Source organism: Centruroides sculpturatus, unplaced genomic scaffold (assembly GCF_000671375.1).
Source record: "Centruroides sculpturatus isolate CEXI.00-Female unplaced genomic scaffold, Cexi_2.0 scaffold134, whole genome shotgun sequence".
Classification (NCBI taxonomy): domain Eukaryota; kingdom Metazoa; phylum Arthropoda; class Arachnida; order Scorpiones; family Buthidae; genus Centruroides; species Centruroides sculpturatus.
This window is the reverse complement of record NW_019384368.1, coordinates 636,937-658,326: the sequence shown is the minus strand read 5'-3', so window position 1 is coordinate 658,326 and position 21,390 is coordinate 636,937. Positions and strand designations below refer to the sequence as shown.

At 29.5% G+C, this 21,390-nt stretch overlaps 3 protein-coding genes across 3 annotated transcripts in view; all 3 read right to left on the bottom strand.

The window, feature by feature from the left end:
• The window catches only part of LOC111613239 (DNA-directed RNA polymerase III subunit RPC5-like), a 67,219-nt gene extending 49,831 nt beyond the window's left edge, over positions 1–17,388 (bottom strand). Inside the window, exon 1 of the mRNA XM_023354590.1 lies at positions 17,323–17,388. Within this exon, the coding sequence (XP_023210358.1) occupies positions 17,323–17,352 (30 nt within the window). The 5' untranslated portion in view covers positions 17,353–17,388. The remainder of the gene's footprint in view (positions 1–17,322) is intronic.
• On the bottom strand, positions 11,773–13,529 carry LOC111613245 (sister chromatid cohesion protein DCC1-like). Its single transcript, XM_023354594.1, has 4 exons — positions 13,411–13,529; positions 12,214–12,299; positions 12,079–12,141; positions 11,773–11,974 (listed from the first exon to the last, which is right to left on the bottom strand). The coding sequence occupies exons 1-4, from the start codon at positions 13,435–13,437 to the stop codon at positions 11,866–11,868; spliced, it is 285 nt and encodes a 94-aa protein (XP_023210362.1). The 5' UTR covers positions 13,438–13,529; the 3' UTR covers positions 11,773–11,865.
• Positions 17,389–21,321: 3,933 nt separating the features above from the next.
• The window catches only part of LOC111613354 (protein kinase C beta type-like), a 6,821-nt gene continuing 6,752 nt past the window's right edge, over positions 21,322–21,390 (bottom strand). Inside the window, exon 6 of the mRNA XM_023354705.1 lies at positions 21,322–21,378. Within this exon, the coding sequence (XP_023210473.1) occupies positions 21,322–21,378 (57 nt within the window). The remainder of the gene's footprint in view (positions 21,379–21,390) is intronic.

Here is a 21,390-nt window from a genome sequence, read left to right as displayed (position 1 = left end):
CGTCGATTTTCCGAAAGTCAATCATCCGAAACGTCAATCATCCGAAAGAATTCCAGTCGGCAAATTTAAATTTTCGCCAGTGCTGTGGCGCTTCAATCTTTGGCTATGTCTTGGGCTACTCAAATATTTTACGTTTTTGATACTAAATTAACATCTGAAGTATAATTTTTTATTGTTTTTATATTTTTCAATATATTTATTTTGTTTGTACAAAATAAAAAAATAATTTTTAACGATACAATAGTCTTTGTTAGGCTTAACATCGACGAAAATTCAACGCGAAGCGACACGCAACGGAGAAAAATTTCAACATCGGATACGTTAAACTATTTTTTCGTACATAAATCGGTTATCCGAAATATCAGTTATACGAACAACCCTAGTCCCCAATTGATTCGGAAAATCGACGCTCTACTGTATTTCAAAAACAATACAAAGCATTACAATAATAATGTTAATTATATGCATTACAATAATACATATAATTAACGATACTAAAGTATGTTGTTCCAAAACATTTTCTTTTCCTAAGTTGGTAGTATCTCATATCTCATAAGTCTTAGCCATATTTATATTTTAACAATAATTTACAAAAAATAAATAAATAAATAAATAAATAAACATCTGCAAAATCATATGTTGTTAAGTGTGTAAAAATTTTTTAAGTTTCCATTGCCCAGATGACAGTTGCCCACTTGACTATTGCCTATCGTGAATCATCCAGTGACCTCTGCCTGGCTGGCATGTATCGGGATTCCTTCGATATATTGATATTTGTACCAATATCAATAAATATAAATTGTTCCCTAAATTCACAGTTCTTGCTCCTGTAGATCACATCAACTGGGATTAAAAAAATGCTTCTAACATTTTATTTGACCTGATAAATGATTACCCCAAAACATTAGTCAAACCTTAGTTTTTGAACATCTCACTTTTTGAACAAATTGGTTCAAGAACAAAATTTCAAATTTGTAATTTCACCATTGCTGCACAATAACTTAGTTGCCAAACAAGCTACTTGGCAAGAGCCAGCCACAGATGGTCAATTCCCTACATTTCCTATGTTAAAGAAAGTCAATGGCCAACCAATTGACGACAGGACTATCGACTCAGAAGTTAGTGGTGCCATCCACATAATATAAATGGCATCGAAGAATTCGTGTTTACAGGTGCTTAAATCAAATTAAATTACAAAAATTTACTAAATTAATATATTATATACGGTAATATTAATATTTATTAATATAATATTACATTGCATTTGTAGGCATTTTTTTTTATTGCATTTTTATAAAAAGATAAAAAAAAGGACTTTATTTTGAGGGTCAGGAATGGATTATCCATTTTATATTGTTCCTTAAGCCCTGGTCACACTATGTGATTTCTAGCTGCACAGGCGACTGCAACTGCAACAAGCACGAGTCGCGCGCGTCTTCTCGTGGTCACACATTGTTCATTGATGTTGCAACTGGGAAGCACGTGACCCTATAATAAACCAATAAAATTACAGTAGCTTGTTTTTGACTACTTTCGTGAGTTTGCTGATATTTTACGTTCTACTTCAGAGTATTTACTTTTCTTATTAAAATAGCAAGCAGTTCCTTTTCTAAAATGAATAAAAGAAAAAAGGCAATTATTTTGATAGAGCTGGCATAAATACACGAAAAGATAAAATCTTCAATAAAACGAAGAATTAAAATTCCCAGGTATTCGTGAACCTGAATAAGCTCGATCAATCTCGATTCTGTAAAAGTATTAATCCTCTAACTATCCACCATGATGATGAACTATTTTCAATATTGTCACTGTATGACGTGGCACAAAGGCATTTGTTGATTGGATGTGCATTTGCAATCATTGCGAGTAGAACAAACCTTTTGTTTCTAGTAGCGGTTGCAGTCGCGCTGGTTTTCGCGGGAGGATTACTAGTTAATGGAAACAGCCGTCGCGGTTGCAGTCGCCTGCGCAGCTGGAAATCGCATAGTGTGACCAGGGCTTTATGAGAAAATCTGTTTCAGTTTTAGAGCAACTTTTAGAAATGAATTATGTTCAAAAACTGAGGTTTGAGTGTATTACAGAATTGCTTGAATAATATAATATACCAGAGAAAATCCTCCATCAAGCAAGACAGACTACTTTCTATGAAAAAGTAGAATGTAACATGGTCAGTAAGAAAAAATTTTTTTTTAAAAAGTTAGTTGTAGAAGCAAAATGATGCAGCTATCATTAAGATAAATGATGTCACTGACATCATTGCAACAAAATACTGTCAATGACCTGAAAATTGAGCTTCATCATGTGGACGAGATAAAACTTTTTATATTTAAAATTAATTTATACATATATATAAAGTGTATATTTGACAGAAAATACAAAATACTTAATTTGAAAATATAAGTATTCTGTATTTTCCATCAAAATATAAAAAGCATGTAAGCAAAATTTCATCTCAATTGGATGAAGGCAGCAGAAAGTATTCACTCACATACATTATGGCTATTATATTAATAATAATAAAAATAAGCAGAGAGAAAATGGTAGAAGTAAAAATGAAAGAATTTTTAAATTAAACAAAAAGAAAAGTAAAAGTTTGATTGGAAGAACATATAAAATAAATTTGATTGAAACAACTTGTATAACTAGTGGTTGTTCAACATTGTAATAGTGCCAGATGTGAAACAATTAAGGAAACAGTAGTAGTAGTAGTTAAAAAAAATACAATTAAAAGAAAGTTTTATGAACATTTGGAGATGATAAAATTGGAAGAAGCAAAATGGATAATACAGGCTTAAATGTCAATAGAGGATGGCTACTTTATGTAAATAAGGAGGGGGCAGTAATAGTTATCTGGAAATATCTGATGGACAGTTTAGGAAGGTTTGTGTAACTAACAAATGATACTGGATGTTATTAGAATTTACAGTGGTACCTCAGGATACGAAATTAATCCGTTCCGAAACTGAGATCGTATCATGAAAATGTCGTAAGGTGGATCATCTTTTCCCATACGATTACATGTAAAACCAAATAATTGATTCCAACGCGAAAAACATACTCAAATTAAAGCCAAGTAATACATTAAAAAAAATAACTGTAGTAAGAAAAACAAATGAAAAATGCGAACTAATGTAACGTCGTATGGTGAGTTTTTGTTCGTATCGTGGAGCAAAAATATGTTCAAATTTCATGTCGTATCCTGAAAATTTCGTATGCTGGGACGTTCGTAACCTGAGGTACCACTGTATTTATATAATGATATATTTTTGTAAGTAAATGTAGTTTGAAATTTTTATAATTTTTTAAATACTTATTTTTGTATAATTTTTTTAATGAAATACTTTTATGTAATATAAGAAGTATCATGAGAAGAAATTGAACGATAAGAATTAACAAGATGTTAATAGATTGGATAAAAAATTTTAAATTTTGTTAAGGGAATTTAGTTTTGTATTGTCTATGTTAAAAAATAAAAAAACTGGACCCTGCGTTAAGTTTAAGAAAAATACACTTAAGGTTAAATCATCTAATATCATCTGAAGGAAGAGGGACCAAAAAGGGTCCAAAATGCATTTTGACTTATATTAATGGTGATTATTATGTTAATGTAATTTAAAAGTATATATTATTGATTAATAAACTCCTATAATAAAATGTGTCAGTGTGATAAGCCCTAAAGAACAATTGTGCATGATAGCATAAATATTGTAATACAGTAGAGCCTCGATTATCCGACTCAATTGGGGACTGGGGTTGGTCGGATAATTGAAAAGTGGGATAACCAAAAAGTATGAAAAAAATCCATTATTAGTGTAGTATATTATTATATCCCATGTAATTAGTATATTGCTATTAACCTACTTTGCGTTGAATTTTCATCCATGTTAAGCCTAACAAAAATTTTTAAAATAATAGTCGTCGCTATTGTATCGTTAAAAATTAGAAAATTAAGCTTCATTTAAATACTGGCTCCCTTTCATGGTCGAATGAGTGTTGCCAGCTAAAACATGTAAAAATAATATTAAAGTAACCAAGACTAGCCAAATATTGTAGCGCCACATCACTAGCGGACATTTGAAATTTGCCGACTAGGACAATCGATTAACCAAGGTGTCGGTTAATCGGGGGTCGGATAATTGAGGCTCTACTGTATTAATACAGTAGAGCATTGATTATCCGAATACTGATCAACCGAAACGTCGGGTTAACCATAAGCGTTCCAGTCGGCAAATTCAAATTTCTGCTAGTGCTTTGGCACTGCAGCATTCTCCCTCTCCTGCCAACATAAACTGTAGGCCTATTTTAATGTACTACTTTCTGTAAGACTAGCAGACCCCACCACGTGTTGTTGTGGCTCAAAATGTATCTATTATAAATGTATAACACTTCACCTGCAGGGGGAATATCGAAAAATCCCTTTTTAATGTATATTCTGTTGATGTACCCTCACTAAAACGCATTAAATTCTGTTGACGTATTAAAACGCAATCAGAAATGCAAAAACTGCATCTAAAATAGTATAAATAGAAGCAGTGTTCTTCACGGTAAGCCTTAATCCTGCCCATCTCCCTCCAGTGGGGGAAATTTCGACAAGTATATTATATAAAAACACGTGCGTATTTGAATGCAACGTTGTGTCAAAATTTCAAAGGAATCGGTAGGAACAAACAAACATTACATTTTTATTTACACAGATAGATAGAAGATGATCTGCTTTAGTTCATCCTCACAGAAAAGCAAACTTAGGTCGTCGTACTCGTGGAGTTAACGCCATCTGTTGGACATAAAAGCCTTAACCCTAGATGATATCTTTTAATTTATATGAATGTTTAATGGAATAATATACAGCCCATGTCCACCCTGAAGTTCCATTCTAAATATTGGCGAAAGAATTTTTGAAATTGGATGAGTAGTTTCGGAGATTACCTCCTACATCCAAACTTACAAACTTTACCTCTTTATAATATTAGTATAGATATGTATTTATAAGATGTGTGATACAAAATATATACAGTACAGTTTTGTGTTTAATAAATTTTTTCGTAAATGACTGGTTATCCGAAAAAATCAGTTATCTGAACAACCCCAGTCCCAAATTGTTTCGGATAATTCATGCTCTACTATATTAATATTTTATTTAACATTTATTTTGAGGGTGCCACAAGCTTTAGGAACTGTTTAAAGCATAATTTGTAATGACGCAACGAATATTCAGTTACTATTTGGTATTCGGCCTATGTTTTGCTATTCGACTGAATACTGAATACCTAAAAGCAGGAGTAAGAAAGAACAAAAACACAGTAAATTAATCATTTTGGTAACTTTTATTAATGCTGAACATACATTTCAAGTTTGAGAAAGTGCAATTGTTTGCTTATTTATGTAAAAGATCAAAGGAAAAGTAATATAACTAAGTTATTTTTTTAAGAGATCAAAAAAAGGTAACAAATCAAATAAAAACTACCTACTTATTATGAAGTTTAGTCATCTATATACTTGTATATAAAAGAACGCATGCCTATGCCTACATCATAATGTGCACGCACGATACTTTCAATTCGTCACTTTTCTGTCGTAGATTTCCCATTTTACAATTTGGGACAGAAAAGAGACAGACAGGATGTCGGTATAAGTCACAGTTATGATTTCAGATTCCAGACAGCTTGGTAGCCTGAACGGCCCAAGGCTTTCGCCCATGCACGCTAAGTGACTTTCATTACAAGCATTTCGCTTTCCGAAGTCTATGAAAACAATTATTTAGCATTGACAGCTGCGAATTCCACACCAATAAGCTGCCTTGACTTGTTCGATTATGTTATCAACTCAATTTCATATTTATTTTCACATTTTCACTTCGTGGTCCTTCTCTGTTCTTTTTCCGTTATTTATACATATAGATCATTTCATTGTTATCCACTTTTGATATCATCACTTATCACATACTGCCATGACACTCATGTCTGTCCACTACAACTGTCAAGAATTAATGCGATTGGTGAAGTGTAGTGACAGCGAGCCAATAGAGAGCAGGGTGCGCGATCCTTGCCATAATGTGGTTTGCGCGCCAATTTTCGTACGAGCATTAATCAAGCAAATAGTTTGGCTGAACATTCGGTATTCGGCCTCAGGCCAAATATACTATTCGTTGTATCATTAATAATTTGATCTTGTGAGAAAGATTTCAAGGCATTTTTCAAGACATGGAACAGATTTCATACTAATACACGGTTTACACTGGTGGAAGCTGAATTGGATTCATTTTCTTCAGTTTCAGAATCAGATCTATCTATTTCCAACTCAAAATTATCATTTATTAAATCTAAAGTTTTGCCAACTAACTTTCTGTGCACAGTTACTTTACAAAAATTAAAATATTGAACAATGCATACCACTTAATTGTGGAAACGATAGTTTTTTTTTTCATTAAATGTACTTCCTACTTTGACTATAAATGGGCTGATTGCAGAGACAATGTTTAGACATCGGTGACAGTTCAGAAATCGTGTAGACCATGGTTCAGAAAAATTACATTGCAGAAGCAGCAATTCTCACTTGCAACAGTTTAGACAACATTTAGAAACTGGTAATTTGACCTTTTTTATAGACTCACTCAAAGCAGATTTAGATGGCATTTTAATTTGAGTAGAAGTTTTGTTCATGGGAAAGTTTAGATAAAAATGGATATTGTTCCTTTGACAAATGTAAATGGTACGAATTGACAAAATTATTCATTAATTAATTGCTTGGATTAAGAATAATATAATTAAATACTTTAAATTTGTTTTAAATGTTCCAATTCCAATATTCAAATGGATGAAGACTTAAAACTACAATTAATTTAAATCAGATGTATTTATTTTCAATTCAAGCATCATGTCAGTTATAAAATGTTAATGCATTTTGGGGTCATTATTGTTAATTCCCAGTCAGAAAATTCTATTAAACAAACGAGACAATTTTAACAATTACTGAAATCTTTTTATAGACATAAAAAAAAAAATGTAATAATAATAATAATAACAAGATATTTAAAATTATTCATTATATGACAATTATAAAGGGAGAGAGTAATACAATGTCAGAATAATTCCTTAAAAATCTATTCCGAAGACGTATTTCAAATTCGGTATAAATTTTCTAAATCTGGATTTGTTCCTATTTTAAATCGTTTATTGTTGATGAAATTAAACATCAAAATGGAAAAGGATTGTGATTAATTAACTGCCGAACAACAATTGTTGATGGCCTTAAGATTTATGTTCTGGAAGCTTTCAGAATATAGCTTGTGACCTTATCGGAGTTTTTTCTGATGTCCTAAATGAAAAACCTGATTGGCTGAATGACTTATAAAAGAGGGGAGTAACAGCAAAGAAAGTAAGAGCCAATGTTTTGCCAAGGTTCTTTTAGACCAGGGATTGCCAAAGTGGTTGATATAACATTATTGGTGGGGTCAATGAAAACACGAAAACTTACAAATTTTAAACCGAATCTTGCTAAGAATTATCAAGCTTATCTGTCTCATTGATTGTCATTTACAAAAATTATTATTAACATATGTACTGTACAATAAATGAAAAAATGTATAAATGTAAATTAAAAGATATATATTAAAATACTAAGAGCTTTTTCTTTGCTTATAACACAAACTTTTTGGTGGGGGTTGATGTGAGGTTTCAAAAAGCTGTGGGGGGTTGACAATCAAAAATGTTTGGCAACTCCTGGTTTAGACGGTGTTCAGAAATAGACGACAGTCATCTTTGCAATGCATTTTAAACTGCAGTTCAGCCAGCCAATGTCTAGATGCCGTTAAACTTGTTAAACATTGTTTAACGTAAACCCCGTCTCTGCAATTGGCCAAATGAGTCTAAGCCATGCAGTTATACAGAATAACATGTAAAATTGTGAATGAGTCAGATTTGTCCTTTGATTTTTAGAGGAAAATTGGCTTGACGAGACTTGTCCATCAACTGAAAAGGACCATTTCAGGCCTAAATTTAAAGAATTGTCCTTAAATTTGATTGATAATTTGATATTAGTGATCAAAATATTCATAATTAGAATGCCAATGGAAGAGTGTACTGTACCTTAGAATGCAAATGATAAATGTATTTTAAACAAAATATTCCAGTGATGCAGATAACCAACAAATATTTTTGGCTAGATTTCCTCTTAGAATTTTAACTCCTCCTCTCAGTAATGCTAATGTTGAACAAATTTTTTCTGTAATGAATTTGGTTGAATAATTTGTAAGAAATAGGATGCAATTAAGAATGCCTCCTATATTTTACAGCCATACAAATTTTAAATATAATTGTGTACTATCAAAAAATGAAAAGAATATTAATTTTATTGTAACAAAGTACATAAGAAAAATATAGGTCTGTTATATGCTTTTAAGAAAACTGTAGGAAAGTATAAGAATATTTTTACAACTATTTTATAAATTAATTATTCTCTGTTAATTGAGCGAAGATCGTAATATTAAAGGTAAACAATCAATGAAATATCTGTAAAGGTATGCAGAATGTTTAAAATCCGTTTCTTGACCAAATTGAGCGTATTTTACGCAAAATAATATAATAAAACTTGTCGTAAAACTTGAATGTAGATAGATTTTTATCACAATAGCAATTAAGTTTGTTAAAGTATCACACAGACGGATCTAGAAGGGGAGCGATAGGGGCAATCACCTTCCGTAAAGTGTTTTTATTAGTTAACAGGAGCTTCGTTATTTCTTTAAAATAATATTTATATTTTTAATATTTAATTACTTTTTAATTTTGTTATATTTTTATGTTGTTTAAATTTACGTGATTTAATTATTTAAGCGATAAAAGTTGAGCGTAATTGTATTACGTGAATTAAAAGTCGTCCACGTAAAATTGGTTCCCGGATCCGTTTTTGATTTATTAATTATAAAATGCAAATAAAAAAATAAAAATAAACAAAGGTCACCGGAATAATTTTGTTTTAGAAAGTTCACGGAGTTGCTGTCTTTGTTATTATTGGATTACATTCAAGAATATAGAAATTTTTAAAAATTTCGTAACTGTACACTAAAAATGTTTTGTCATTTAGGTCGACGTCTTCAACTTCGTAAAACACTATTTTATTACGAATACGGTATTAAATTGATTGAATAATTATTCTAATTACTCTTCAGAATTTTTCTATTTTTTAGTTTTATAATGATATTTAGCCAAAACGGCTTAAATATCCAAGATATTTGCATGGAAAATTGGCCCGTTAAAATGCTTTTATAAAAAAGAGCGGGCCCGAGCTATAGGCGCACTAGGCAGTCGCTTAGGGCACAAAAGTTAGGGATTCCGCAGAAAACATCAGTTAAAAGAAAATATTTATCAATTATTTTAATTAGATATATTATGTATATATCAAGAACTGTCGCATGTAGATATGTAGGTTATTCAATACACAAGTCATCTATCAATAGTAGTAAAAGAGGAGGGCGCCAAAAACACTTGGGCCCTGTACTGTACATGACTATTTTAATACATTATTTCTAAAGTAACACGATTTTTAGTCATTCAAAAAAAATCATTTAATGTTCAGTAAATTAAATACTCACTAACTAGAACTAATAAGGATAAAGGTCCAAGTTAGCAAGGTGTTTTGTCTGGTGGAAAATGTGAAAGATACACAATACAGTAATTTATTATAACCAACTCTAGACAGAAATTTTACCGAGCTTTAGTTAGCTTATAGCTGCTGAATGTATTATAGGAAATGAGCTCAAGGAATCTCTTGACTACAGTATACAGAAACCTAGTCTAGTAACTTATCAACTACAGTAATATAATGCATGGTATAACAAAGACTTCTGGATATCGAAAACACTCGTTAATTTTTTTTGTCAAGAAATTTTAATTAGTAAAAATTTTCAAAAAATATGTCTGAGTTAGTGAGGTTTACTGTATTCATATATAAATAATTGTCTCAAACATTTAGTCATATTGCATTCTGAATTAAGTGTAGAAACTGCTGAGCTTGGAACACTTTCATTCTCTTCTTGTTTGACAAACCACTAACAATACTTTTCTATCATTGTTTTTGCTAAAATGAGAGAACTCCCATCTTTCCATATCAAGCACATAATAATTTACTACTCTTGAATCTACATGTGGGGAAAAATACATTTTTTGTTTTTATTTTAAAAAATGTTTCTAACTACATGGTCATGTATCTCAGAATATATCATATCCTCAGGTACAGTACCTTGAAACACTTCATTAATACAATAAAAAATATCAATGCATCAATTCCAAACAAAATTCCATTTGTCTGATACTTTTTATCATTTGCAGTAGCATCGTAAAGACAGTATTTCATGTACTGTACATTGGAGGGCCTATGATGGGTTCAGTGACCTTTTTCAAGACTTTCATATCTTTTATTGGTTTCTAGATTTACTGCTTGAAATTTCATCTGAAAATAAGGAACTTAATATTTTAAGACAGCAAATACAATGTGTCAAGTACAGGATACCGCTACATTTCAAGATACTTGAGAAGAAAAATCTTGTATGGTCATTAGAATTTTTATGTAAATGATCCTGAGAAAAGATATAATTAAGAAAAATCTGTTGCCTCTAATGTTGAAGCTTGAGAATAGCATTACATCTTAACCTTATCTAATCCATGAACTAATACCACCAAATTTTTCTCTCCGATGATGATGATGTTCTCAAGAAAATTAATTATGGGCATCAGATGTTACTAACAGTTAAAAACTTTTGACTATGTGTTTTCTGGGGGCATCTACTAAATTTGTCACCTACCTTTGATTACACAACCACCTGTAACATCACCAGATGTTTTGACTATTTCAATATATGCTACAATTAGTATTAATCACAAAAATTTTCTAAAGTACACTATGCTCAAGGTACAATAGTTTCCCTATATTTTAAATTCTTGAAATGAATCATCATCATCATCATTTACATTAGTTAAATTGCCCAAAATTTATTTTAATATAACAAAAGTCTTCATACAATTTTAAATTAAACATAATTAAATTATTTTTTGGAAAATTATATAACAAAAATCTCTAATTTATTTAGCTTACCTATTTATGTCATCTTATTAAAATTGAGACAGTTAGCTATACATTTAGAAATATTTTTCATATAATTATTATTGTCTTGGATTCAAATAACTACTTAATGCCAGACATTGAATAGATATTTAATTTAAACACAGAGATTTACTATTTTAGATACTATATATTCTTTAGTAAACATTTTGCTTATCGTTTGATTTTATAAATTTATTTAAGTTTCACAATAAAGTAAATAAATAAACTAGATGTGAGAAATTATAAATATATTATTAAAATTCTATTGAAAATAATTAAAATAAATAATATCCATGAATTATATTTCAATTGAAAACATATTACAGATTAGAATCAGCATTTATCAGAAAAATGAATGATAGAAGAATAATGATTCATGCAAAAGTATTTCTTAATAATTATCAAATATATTCTGAAAGAAAGGTCTAATTGTCAGATTCCATAGAAGATTATTTATAAGGAAAATGGTTATCTGGAATTTCCTTGTAATTAGAATGAATGTCTTTATCAAATTTGAATTCATTTTTTAGATAAAATACAATTTATGATCCAATATTAATTCAATATAGATTTTCTGAGTATCATCAATATATAGTTCATAATTTTACAACAGATTAATTAATTATTAAACTAAAATTTAAACTAAAATTGTATTACATTATTTTATTTCAATTTACACACAAATTGTTTTTAAAAAATTAAAAACAAAAATATAAATATACAAAAGCAAACAACAATGTTTCCTTTTACAAATAAATTTAATTACAAAATTCAAATAGATGACTGTTTTGAACTATAATATTTGACACCTTTTTCAGTTGAAGCCCTGGTATACTTTGTTAACAAAACATTTACATCTTGATTTGAAGTAGTTAAATCCCTGAAATAATTAATTTATTTATTAAAATATAAGAATTTTATAAAATATATAATGTAACTGGTTTATTATATTTGTTTAAATTAAATTTTAAATAACAATTTTACTTGATATATGGATAAATATTATCATATGTCCATTTACTTCGTGTCTTAAAAAGCTGGTAAAATCTGAAATACATAAAAAATAAAATTTAATAATTTCATAACAATTCCTATTCAAAATTCAACACTTTTTATTACCTTTCATTCACACTGTCTGGCAGATCAGAAACAGGATAAAAATATATGACATTTGGTTTTGATGTATAATCTGCCAGTGCAAGACCCTACTCAAATATGTAAGGTTGAATTAACATTTATCATATGAAAAACATAATAGTTAACAAAATAGATTATAAATTTATTCTATTTTTATTATTATATCATACATTAAATCTATCATAAGTGCAGTAACACATAAGACATAGTAAAAATTTAAAAACTAAACTAAATATTTATTGTTTAATAATTATATTGATTAAAATATTTTATATAAATTACATTTATAATAATAATTATATTTGATTTTACTTTTCCTATTATCTTTTTTAACTATGTATCTAGTCTAACAAAATTGTACATAAACATTGTACAAGTAATTTTGAAATTAATAAATAAATAATTCTGAAATTGAAAAATTATTCAAAACTAAATTAAATATATTTATACAGAATAATTATATGAACATAATACAGCAGAAACTTGATTACTGAAACATAGTCAAAACCATAATATGTAGCATTACAAATACTAGAGTATAATACACACAGACCATACTTTCCATGTAACTGGAAATTACTGTCATCTGTCAATTGTAGCATCTGGGTCATATATGTAAAATTATGCTAGATTTTAAGTAAATTGACTTCAAATGCAGTAATTTCTGAATGCATAACTGGTTAATTGATATTTAATGAATTATATACAATGCTCATTCTGCTTATTATTATTTTATCCATCATTTCTTGTATTTTTAACTGTAGCTATGTATATTATATTCATTTAAAGATGGAATAGCCTTTCAAAAACTTTTAATAAAAAATGGATTTGAAATTTATTTTTTAAACTATCAATTATAAAGTTTCATGTGTATTTATTTATATTAATCTCTAGCATTCAAAAATAATTTACTATAATAAGTATGATTCATTAAATTAGTATTCCAACAATAGAATACAATATTTATTGTTAATTCTTAAATTTATTTGCTTTATTTATTTATGAAGAACTTATTTGCTAAAAACTTTTTATGAAGAATTTTGGTTCAAATGAAATTTGAAAAAATTACACTTTTGTTAAAATTTCAAACAATATAAAATTGAAAAAGTATGTTGCTTTATAATTTTAATTTATAAATTTAAAATACAAAATAATCAGATTAAGTGTATAAAAACTTACATCTAATTGTGACAAAGAAGTAATCATACCCTCAGGAACACATTTTTCCCAACATTCAAAAAATTCTTCTAAATTAAACTATAAATAATAATAATTATTATAAATTAAAAATTTAAAAAGATTTATGTGAAAATAATTTTTATATAATAAAAATTGAAAATATAAAACAATTAATATCAATAGAAATGTGTCAAAACCTGGAAATTGCAAATTAAATCAAATTATGTAATATTACACTTTTTCAAGCTCTTTTTACAAAAGAAATATAATTAATCAGAAATGTAATCCACAGAGATAAATCTATTTATAGATGATCTTATCTCTAAATCAGTGTTCTGCAACCAGTGTGCCGTCACAAGGTAAAAGGTGTAACGTGAACTTTTACATATTCTATTAATTGTCAAGTTTTATTTATATATTTTTATCACAGTTGCTGTGTTGTATTTCATTCTCTGCCGCAGCACTAAGGGAATAAGATGATGTTTGTTTATTCTTTATTACAAGCCACGCATTTTTATGTATTCTAAGAAATTAAATGTAAAATAAATTTTTCTCACAGGTGTTGATGTCTGTTTAATATTGATAATAATAATAATAATAATAATAATAACTCTCCCGTNATTTTGACAAAAAAAAAATAATAATAAATAAATAATAATAAAAAGGGCATCTTTTTAAAAAGTTTGAGAACCACTGCATTATATTGACCATTGTAGTTACTATTATTGTGTGGCATTCAACAAAACAAATAAGCCTAATATGAATAACCTCAATGTAAGACTCCGCATTGATTTGAGGAATGATGGTCTGACCCAAAGTATTTACAAATTATAAGTGTCAGAATTGGTTCTGGATAAAACCAGTCATAAAAATTTGAGGATCTGACCTATGAATCAAAACATGGGTCACTCTGGATCGCAGACTAACGCCTTTACTATCTCAACTGTCCTGCCAGCCAAGTTATTTATAATAATCATAAACATAATTTTTAGATCAAAACTACTTCACTTTTGGATCTAGCAATAAATATTTTACTCTCAATTTTTTTTAAAAATGTTTACTTTAATAAAAATTGAATGAAGAGCATCTCAAAAATTTTAATCAATTTTAACAAAACTCTTAGCTCAATAGCCATTAAAACCAGTAAAACAAACACTTACTTGAAAAGCAAACATTTTCTTCCATCTTTAAAAGATCATCATCAGGCTGGTTGTTCTAATATATATAACTGCTTGATTTTCAAACAGATCATGAATTCTACATTGCATATATAATCTTGCAGCGATTGAAAGTTTTATGTTAGATGGATACATAGTAAATTTTGGTAACAAAACAATTGAAAAAGACAAATCAGTTTTTGGTTGAAAGCTTCTTTGATACCTGTTAATACTGATGGAATAGGTAACAATGGAATGTTAGAAATTTATATAAAAATTAAACCCTTTTTGTAATATTTTTAAAATCTATTTTCAATTATGAAAGTATCAAAATTCTTAATATGCATACATTACATATGACTTACAATGCATTTTTATAAAATAATATATTTTAAATCATTGTACAAATTTTTTGGTACAGTAGGCCGCAGTTAAATCTTATCTAAGAAAGATACAGTATAATCAAGAAGACTCAAGCAGCTAAAGGAGTAACAAGGAGTGTTCTTTATTTCTCAGATGTAATTTTTGTTAAATTACATCTGAGAAATAAAGAACATTGAAGAACTCATAATGGAACCTAAAACGGATCTGACGACAGAAGAACAAGAACTCTTGAATGAAGAACACCAATAAACTCTCCAAGATGTTTTCTTCTAAAAAAGAAGATTAATGCCGATAACTGCTATTTAAAAAGTATAATCTTTTGAAGAAGTGGGAGGATGTCAGAACAACAGTCTTAGAATCGCATCCAAACCAGGGTGAGGTTGTGATTCAGGCTTGGAAATTTCTACAATTACAATGCTATTAATTACTTCTGAAAAATCTTGAAGAAGAGAGAAAAGCAATCGACATTAGACAGATTCTTTAATCCCCAACAAACGGAAAAAACATGACTAATAAAAATGCAAGACTGTGAATATATGTATTTTTATTATTACATAGAAATAAACGTAGTAAGAAAGTATATATTTTGTGGTCTCCAAAATGAATTAATCAAATTCTCATAAAAACCTATGGTAAATTGATAATCAATTCATGAAAAAAGTCTTGAAATGGATTATGTTCGTTAACTGATCACCCACTGTGTAATATTTCCACCTATCAGCAGTGGCAATGTACTTAGAATTCATCATTTGTTTGAAAATCAAGCAGTTCCATATCAGAACAACCAACCTGATGATGTCCTTTTAAAAATGGACGAAATGTTTGTTTTGCTGGTTTCATTGGTTATTGAGCTAGAAGTTTTGTTAAAATTAACTAGTAATTTGTTGTCTTTTAATCATTTCTGTAATGATAATGATTGTGGTTAGCTAATAAAACAATACTAACATCATGTTTGATGTTAGATGTATTAATATTAGAAAGTTCCCATCATTTTATTTTACCCATAAAACATTTCCAGTAATTTCCTATTTTATATTTATAAAATTAAACTTTTATCCAAACAAAACAATATGTTTAATTCAAAAAATGTAACGAATTTAGAATTGTTTTACATGGGCAGGAAATAAGAAACAATAATGACAAACAGTTTCCAAATTAAGAGTGGTTACTTGTAAATTTTTTGGTACAAATGCTGTGTTGACCATCAGTTAGACCAGGGGTGGCCAACAGTTTTTGCCTCCGGGCCGAATTGGAAAGAAAACTTTTTCCACGGGCCGAACCAGAGGCCGTCCTAAGAAGATTTTGAGGTGGTGCGAGATCTCATTGTGGTGTCATCCCGTAGAGACTGAATTGTAGATAGAGATTACAGATACATTTTTCACATTATCATGCTTTATCAACATTCTATGCTGTACTTACAATATTTGTAATGGAGGGTTACCTCTAAACGCATAGTGAGTTCTTGACCTTTTTTATTTTTTAGGCATCAGATTTTTCATTGAGCTATTCGGACTTGAGTAGCTAATATTGAAAGATTGATCGCAGGCCACATAAATTCAATACACGGGCCGGATCCAGCCCGCAGGCCCTATGTTGGTCATGCCTGAGTTAGACCTTATCAGGCTATAGGCTATGCCCAAAGGAGTACAAACAGTCAAAGAAACCAATGGTCTATACATGATCTTTTGTGAGATATAGTCTCTGAACCAATCTGTTCATTAAACAAGCCACAGGCTTTAACAGAGCGCACAGCACGACTAAAATCAAGCCTCAGTAGTAGTCGACATTTCTCATGTTTTACAATTTTCTTTTCAAATGTTCTTTTAGCAGTCTGTAATAAAGTGGAGAAATAGTTCTAGATTTTTCCACTTTAAATTTTTATCCCATGCATGTCTCGAAATTCCAGATAGGCTGATTTTGGGGTTATATCTTGCAGTAGCCCATCAGTTCCTTTGACTTTTTGTACTCCTATGGACACAGTCTACAGTTCCGATAAGATCCAACCACCTCATTCAGAGCTGCACTTTTATCTGTGATAATACAATATATTTGTAATGTAAACAAGTTATGTATAAAACAATTACTGATATTAAAAATAACAAACATAATTTTAAACATTCAATTTTACGAAAGTAAAATAGGAAATTACCAATAATTCCAATTGATGATGTAAACAAATATGAACAGTTTTTTTAAGAAAGATCCTACAATTAGTTCTGATGATAAATATTTTTTTAGAATATATAATAACGAAGCAACGAAATGTGACTCTTACGTAATTGAATTTACGGTAAACCACATATATAAATGAATGAAACAATATAAAATTCATTAAATTTACGTCACGTAATCAAAATAATTTGAAACTCACTTCTTCGACAACAGGATCATCATCTTCCATGCTGTACTTCTCTACAACTGCCAAACGTCAGTGTTGCCAACCTCTCAATAATATATTAATTTATGAAATAAATAAATACTTTATATAAAGGTATCTTATAAACACGCCTAAATTATTTCTCAATAATGTTTTGTAAATAAAAATAAAATAATATAAATTTAAAGTCTTTAAGAAAATAAATAAAAAAATTAAAAATAAATACGCTAATATGGTGATGACCGGATGGCCGAGTGACAATATTGAATTTCTCAAAAATTTAATTTATAATTGTTAACATTTAAAAAGAAAAAAAACACATTCGGTCGTCTGACCAACGTCAGAAAAATTCCTGGGGATTTTTCCACCCGTCTGGTTTCGATCCCGGGTCCCCAGCGATGGGGGCTACCACCTTACCGCTCGGCCATCAGGCCTTCATTTTAAGCTATTATCAATAATAAGAATGGCTAAAACATATGGCGAATCAACACAAATGTTTGATATAACACAATACTAACTTTTGTTCATTTTGTAATAATGTCCAATTGCTTTTTCCCGGATCCTTATTTTGTAATGTGATACAATGTCTTGGAAATTTGTAATTGTCCCATCTTCTTTGTATTTTTTACATTCCAAATAATTTTGTTTTATTACTTCATGAAGATTTCTCTCTTCTACGTCTGCTAGTCTAACATGTATTCGTCGTACTACTTAAATATTTCAGTAAATTCGGAAAAATAGTTGAAATGGCTCTTCCATATAATTTTGAAATTTTTCTGGGAAATTCTTTTAGTCGACCATTTACCAGGCATTTGTCAGTTCTAGTAATGTTTGACTCATGAAAACGTTTTATACATATTTACAGCATATTTTTAATGCTGTTAAATCTGTGGGAATTTTTCGGAGCCAAACACTTCTCGTTTGCTCTTTTGGCAAAGAAAAGGTAGAAAAAGTCCTTTTCACTTCTATAATTTCTTTTATAGCCATAACACTAAATCTCGTCATTTTGAAAAATTTTCTATATTCTGTGAAACAGTATACATCCAATAATTATGACTTTATAATTAATTTTACTTTTAAATATATGGTACACATATATATACATTAATCTTTGAATAGCTGTTTTTAGTTCATCAAATGAGAAAGGATCATCCAAAAGAAAAGAAGAATTATCATAATCCATAGTCGGCAAAACTATTAAAATTCAATTTTAAAGAACTTATCCATTTGTCAGTAGAAATCTAAACTCTCTCCAGTCCGCTTGATTTATAATTTTCCAAAAATCTCTTGTTTTGCAACCGCTTAATTATAATTCAATATTGTCACGGCTGTATTAATTATGCAGATGTTAATGAACTGTTATAAAATACCATTTATTAAATTAAAATTATTTTAGTTATTTTGATTATTAAGTGTTCGTTATTACCTTTTTTTTTTTCTTGTAGTTTTAAATAAGTGTTTGAATTGGATTTTTAGAACAATGGAATCGGATGAAAAACATTTCTAAACTTTTAGGCCTTTAGGAAAGCGGCGCTGAACGGCCGACGTACACGTTTTCGCGTCGAAAACGTCGGCCGCAACCTCTCTATTAACTGTAGTTAAACTATTTTTAAGGTAATTTTATGTTGATTTATTTTGTTTCAGTTGTCATTCGAGTAAATTGGCGCATATTTTGATTTGTTTTGCATTTCGGATCATTTGATTTGGCTTTATTTTTTTCCCTTTAAATGTATGTTTGAGCCTAATAAATATTGGGAGACTATCCGCTGTTTCGACGTGATAATTAATTTTTCTTCTGTTTTTAGGTGGGTGTAGTTATTTTTTATACAATTTGTTTCTTATTTTTTTTTGGATAATTTTCCCTACAATTTTGATTATGTTGTTATTTTATTTAAAATATTATTACTTATTTTTGTAAAATTTGTATTATATTTATGTGTATATTCTGTTTTTCCCCTTGTAATAATTCATTAATTACAGTATTATTGTAGTTTTTACTGTGTTTTGTAATGATTATTTGTATGTTTGTATTCCCCGCATCATGGATGAAACTATTATGCTTAAAATAAATAAATAAATAAAAATAAAAAATAAAAATAATAATTTTGATTGCTTAACGAAACAATTTCTGATTTTTCTCCAGTTTATTAAAATTTTATAAAGTTCGGGAAATTTCTTAATTAAGAGATAAAAATTTATATATAAATATATAGGCCTACTTATGTACGTGAATTATACTGGATTTGTTAATTAATAATAAATAATGGCTTTTTATTTTTATTATTTTTTTTTCAAAGCCACATAGAATTAGGGTTGTGGATTAAAACAGAAATTTGAGTAGGAACCCTGTATATAGTTAATTAATCTGGGACTCCCGCCCCTTTAATTATCTTAATGTTAATGAAGACAAAATTTATTACTTTAAATAAATAAATTATAAGTAAAAAATAAACAAATTTTTTAAATAAAATTTTAACGAGTTTCTTTTTACGATTTTGGAAAAAGCATATTTATAACGAGGTATTTAGTAAACGTTTAATAAACTCATATTTAGTTGAAGTCTTTGCAGATATATAATTTGAAATTTTATATGAAAATAGAAATACAGTACAACCTGCTTAAGGCGACCACCCTTAGGATCAAGATAAATAGTATGATTAATTAATACTTTGTAGACAAGGAAATTATTTCTCATGTTTCAATTTTTAGAACATTTACGGTATTTAATGTTCTTAGTGAAATGTGGGTTGAATTTAGTTTTTCACGGTAGCTGTTGTAATAAAAGTTTAGAAATGGTGTTCTATGGTGCAAATAGCAATTTCTGCTAATGGAAAGTACTACAATATGTGGGAAACAGATGTTGACCTGCGGGTAGAATTTTTTTCTTGTCGACGCAATTTCGTAATATTTCGTTTATCTGACGCCATTTTAAAAGTGGTCACCCACCTGGCGTCATAGGACGATAGTTATATTAAATATGCGTGTTTAGTTAAGTAAACGCTAATTAATCGGATCTAACAGTGGTCACTATACAGAGAAAAAGTATCCCTAAAAATCTGTTGAGTACATTTTATACCTGTTAAAATTGGTCATTATAGGAAGGTGGCCATGTTACACTATATATATATTCAGTAAAATCATTTGGATACAAGTAAATGATTAATTACAAGAATTCAAATTCAGATTTTAATATCAAAAGTAAATTGTTACCAGAGCCTCTTTGGCCATCGACCATTGCGACCGATGTTATCGCTTCCCGGGACGTGGACCCAGAGGTTGGATTTTGGGAAGCATGTTTGTGTTGTGAAACGTGTTCTTTATAGTGCACGTGAATGGAATCGTTGGTGATTGGGTGCGACGAACGTGTGGTTGTTTGAACTGTGTTTTAGCGTGACGGATGTTGTTTCTTTGCGTGGATGTGAATTATTAAACTAACGTAAGTACGACAAGAGGAAAAAATAAATAAAACACCTCTTGCCGCCTTACATCTAGGTTAGTAAATTAAATTTAAGGTTTCAGTTTCAATATTAGTACGTCAAGAGGAAAAAATAAATAAAAAATAAAAAACCCCTGGCCTTCTTATCTTACATTAGTAAATTTAAACTTAAACCTTAAATTTAAATGTAACTTCAGAAATAGCAAAGGAAAAAGTCGTTCACATCTCTTGCGAAGCAACGCTTTCTCCTTTGCATCCTTGCCCACACCGAACGAGAGGATCACACTCGTTGGAAAAGGGAGGAATGTTTCGATCCCTCCCAGTGTGGCAAAGATGATGTCGTCAGCATGGAGACATTTCACTTTTCGGAACACGTCCGAATGGCAAAATGCCTCCTCTCTTTTCAACGCGAAACAGAGAATGCTGTCGACACCTGCTATTTCCGAAAGTGATCCCGTGAAGAAAGAACCCCTTCCGCGATCGATGGAAGAGAGTTCCTCTCCCGCTCAAAGGGGGAAAAGACCCTCTCTTCATCGATTGCGGAAGGAGAACGCCCTTCACACTTCTTCATCTTCTTGAGCGGCAGCCAACGCCAGAACCGCCAGTTCTTCGTTCTGTAAAGAAAC